Here is a 4,128-nt window from a genome sequence, read left to right as displayed (position 1 = left end):
TTGTATCGAAAGTATGCTCATCCAAAGATTGTGTTGAGAGTGTATGTGTGTCCTAAATGGTGTTTAGCGGTATAATGGTGGTTTAAGTTATTGGTTAGATTGTTTGGTTGACGGTTAACGAAGATTAAGTTTACGGAAGTGTGAAGTCGATTTAAACAAGAATTAATCGAATCATGCATCTCACGACTGCGAAATTGAAGTTACTGTCGCGAAGAGGAAGACAGTGAATTGGAGATTTCTGTGCTAGCTACTCGCGACCGCGAGCTTTAGTGTTATGGTTGCAAAAATTGGCAGCGGGTGGAAATTGATTGCGTTTAGGATTTTCTTTTCTTCTAATTCGTTGTTACTTTTTGCACTATAAATACATCCATATGTAACATGTAAATTGTGAGCACGAAATAAAATCTTTATAGATGGCAGTGGACTAAAGCAAACACATCAATTGCATATAACCACGTTAAATTGCTTGTGCCGGTTTACTTTTTTGCAATTAGTTTTCTTTCGTTCATTGTGTAGGTGAGTGATTTTCTAGAATCATTTGCGTTGTTTGAATCCTAAAAACCTAACAAATCTTTATGTTAAGACATACTTATTAAACGTGTTGATTCAATTTCTAGCGTAGATTTAAAAATTTCTAGGCGTTGTAGCCCAAGATTTTTGAATATAATGCACAGGATTTAATAATGGTTTATATACAATACAGTAGTAGATATAAATAAAAATGCACCCCATATCATTTCTTACACCACAGACTTGTGAATAAATGATAATTTTACACAAACGGAGCTAAACATTTATGCACCAAAAAGATTATCCCTAGCATTTCTACATATGCAACAATATCATACATAGCAACATATACCCTGCAGTCCAAGACTATTGAGTAATTTCAAACTTTAATAGACATATGTTAAATGTAACCATGTTCACATCAACAACCAGATCCAAGTAGCTAACTCGAATAAGTAAATGAATCTGTAGTGACTGATATAAAAGGAGAAACAGCAGCTAGCTAGCTAAATCTCCAGTAGAAAAATGGTGAGCAATGAATATAGTCTTAAATGCATACTGCAAAACATCAACTACCAATTCTCACTCATCCATAACTCCTTCATTGATCTATTATCTATTATCTATTATATAAATCAAATCAAACCTTTAATCCCTTACAACCATCTCTACTGTATTCCTCTCATTTCAAGAATCATGAAGACACCAACAAGAACAACTCAGAGCACTTTCTTGCTTATTTGGGGTCTTGTTGCAATCTTGCTTTCTCAAAATGTGTTTTCTTCATCCCTTGAAGATCAAAAAAACTTTTACTTTCCTCCATTTCCTAGTATTCTAGCTCCTCCACTTGTTCTGTCTCCTCCTATTGATCCTTCTACTCCACCCATAGGTACAAAACGTTGATAACCGACAACACTGATATTCAAATTTTATAATGTTTAATTGTTACATATCTAACATTTTGGTGTTACTTGTTGTTTGTAGGTTACTATGGTAGTCCACCTCCTACTCATGGATCAGGAGGAAGTCCTCCACTTGTTCTATCTCCACCCATTGACCCATCAACTCCACCCGTAGGTATGTACCCCTTTTCGAATATTTTACAACGTTGATAACTGAGTTATCAACGTCGTTATTCAATTTAATTTAGCATTAATACAAGGGAAAACAACTTTAGTGAGAGTTTATTTCATCAGTAACGACACAAAACTGGTCACTAAAACAAGTTACTAACCCTATACCAAAATACTAAATAAATTATCTAAATGGTCGCTAATATTTTATAGTGACCAAGAATGTGATGACTTTTTCTAAAAAAGTAACTAATAAGTCATCACTAAAAAATAGTTACAAATGACCTTTTTTTTGTCGTGATGATTTATCTTTTTTAAGACTCACGAGATTGAACTTGCCATTTCAGTAGAGATTTTGCATGCATTAATATCTAAAATTTTGGTGTTAATTACTTGTTGTTTGTAGGTTACTACGGTAGTCCACCTCCTACTCATGGCTCAGGAGGAAGTCAAAGTCCTCCGCCGGTGCATCACACACCACCATCTCATGGTGGTGGTGGACACCACCACGGAGGAAGCCCAAGCCCACACCACCACCATGGCGGAAGCCCACCTACAAATTGTGTAAACCCTTCACCACCCAAGCATGTAGACCCTTCTCCTGGTGGTCATCATAACAACCCTTCACCATCTGTACCAACTTACCACCATACCCCACCACCTAGTGGCGGCGGCAGCCCACCAACTTACCACCATATTCCACCACCTAGAAGTGGTGGCGGCGGCAGTGGCGGGAGCCCACCAATTTACTACCATAGTCCACCACCTAGCGGTGGTGGTGGCGGCGGCAGCGGCAGCCCACCAGGAACGTACCCACCAATCATACTTCCTCCAACCACTCCTGGCCTCCCATTTCCATCACCTCCATTTGACCCTAACTCACCACCCATTACTGGCGGTCCATGCGAGTAAGTCAACACTAATTCCACTTCAATCTATCGTTACACGTTTATCTGCCAATTACCTGTTATTTATGACTGCTTATTGCTTCTAAAATAATCAAATACATGGTTTCCAAATGAGTGTTAACTTGTATTTGTATATTTGCTGCAAAAATTAATAAGAAACATGTACATTAAGGAGTACCAAATGGATTTAGAAATTTTTTTTGAAGGTTAAACCTTTAAAATTTTGAAAAAAAAAAAAAAAGATACATTTGATTAGAATGTCAAACTTTAACATATAAATACACAACAAAGTTCAGTTGTCGAGGCGGATGACCCCAATTCCTTTGTACTGCATCCGCCCCTGCCAACCATGTTTTAAAGCATTTGTACTGTACAACACATTGAAGCATATTTAGTGGTTGTGGCAGATCTTGAAGATCGTAACATGGGGCGAAATAATAACTTGGGGCGAATAGTATAAAATAAAAAATTTACCCCTAAAAATTATAATATATCACACTATAAATTTTTTCGGCGGGTACCCCTTTCGGGTACACTAAGTTCCACCCCAGTTTAGTGGTGTATGACTACAAATAGTGGTGTAACGATCACCTCCATATATAGTATATATGCAAATTAATTTACTGAATATATCACATGTTCTTTCTTTTTAACTGCTGCAGTTTCTGGAGGAACCACCCAGGGTTCATATGGGGTGTATTTGGGTGGTCCGGACAAACGATTGGGTCAGCTTTCGGTCTAGGCACTCTTCCAGGACCTGGGGCTGGAGCAAATCTCAACTTACTTCAAGCACTTTCAAACACAAGAACCGATGGAATCGGTGCTCTCTATAGGGAAGGAACTGCATCCCTTTTAAACTCGATGGTTAACAAACACTTTCCGTACACAACTAGCCATGTTAAAACCAGTTTCTTAGCTGCAATCGGTTCGAACAAGGCTGCCGCTGCTCAAGCTAGGGTATTCAAGCTGGCTAACGAGGGTCATATGAAGCTTAGAGTTTAAGTAATTTCAAGATAAATAGCATTTTATAATTTGTGTTTTGTCAGTTTAATTATTGCATGTTAATTGGTATGCTTCACTTGTAATATTTTGTGTTGATCGATTCTTAGTTTATGTTTGGAGGGTTGTATGTTCTTTTAATATGTTGTTGATTTATGTGTTTAAAAATTGAGGGTTTAATATTAATTGAGGGTTTAATTAATTATATCCTATTTTTTTAGACCAACATGTTACCAGTTGTTGATGGGGTTCGAACGCGATGTCGAAAACCACCCACCCGTTCATAGGCCAGAGGAAACCCGTTAACCCGAACCCGGAACACGGGATTCTTTTTGGGGAGGTAAAACCTCTGGTGAGACTAGAACCTGAGACACGGGATTCTTTTTCGAGTACTCCATACCACTCAGCTAAATGCTCGATGGTTTATATCCTTATTATTTATTATATGTTGTCCAACTTTAAACAATACCAGATTTTACATGGATCTTATGTCATGTGTTTTAATGCGATCTATTGATTATTGTTGGATTTGGTTGGATTTTGATGTGTGGACTGATGATGTAAGTCTTTTTCTTGTGATGATTTATAGTAAGGTCTCATTTTCTATGACATGTATTAAATGTAAATGTTTCACTATA

The 4,128-nt window shown here is 37.4% G+C and overlaps 1 protein-coding gene across 1 annotated transcript; it reads left to right on the top strand.

Annotated features, from left to right (window-relative positions):
- Nucleotides 1-1,183: 1,183 nt before the first annotated feature.
- Nucleotides 1,184-3,676, top strand: LOC139858765 (uncharacterized). The gene is made up of 4 exons (XM_071847600.1): nucleotides 1,184-1,399; nucleotides 1,495-1,587; nucleotides 1,990-2,491; nucleotides 3,154-3,676. The coding sequence occupies exons 1-4, from the start codon at nucleotides 1,207-1,209 to the stop codon at nucleotides 3,491-3,493; spliced, it is 1,128 nt and encodes a 375-aa protein (XP_071703701.1). The 5' UTR covers nucleotides 1,184-1,206; the 3' UTR covers nucleotides 3,494-3,676.
- Nucleotides 3,677-4,128: the final 452 nt, after the last annotated feature.

The sequence above is a fragment of the Rutidosis leptorrhynchoides genome, chromosome 7 (genome assembly GCF_046630445.1).
Source record: "Rutidosis leptorrhynchoides isolate AG116_Rl617_1_P2 chromosome 7, CSIRO_AGI_Rlap_v1, whole genome shotgun sequence".
Taxonomy (NCBI): Eukaryota; Viridiplantae; Streptophyta; class Magnoliopsida; order Asterales; family Asteraceae; genus Rutidosis; species Rutidosis leptorrhynchoides.
This window is presented reverse-complemented; position numbering and strand designations above follow the sequence as displayed.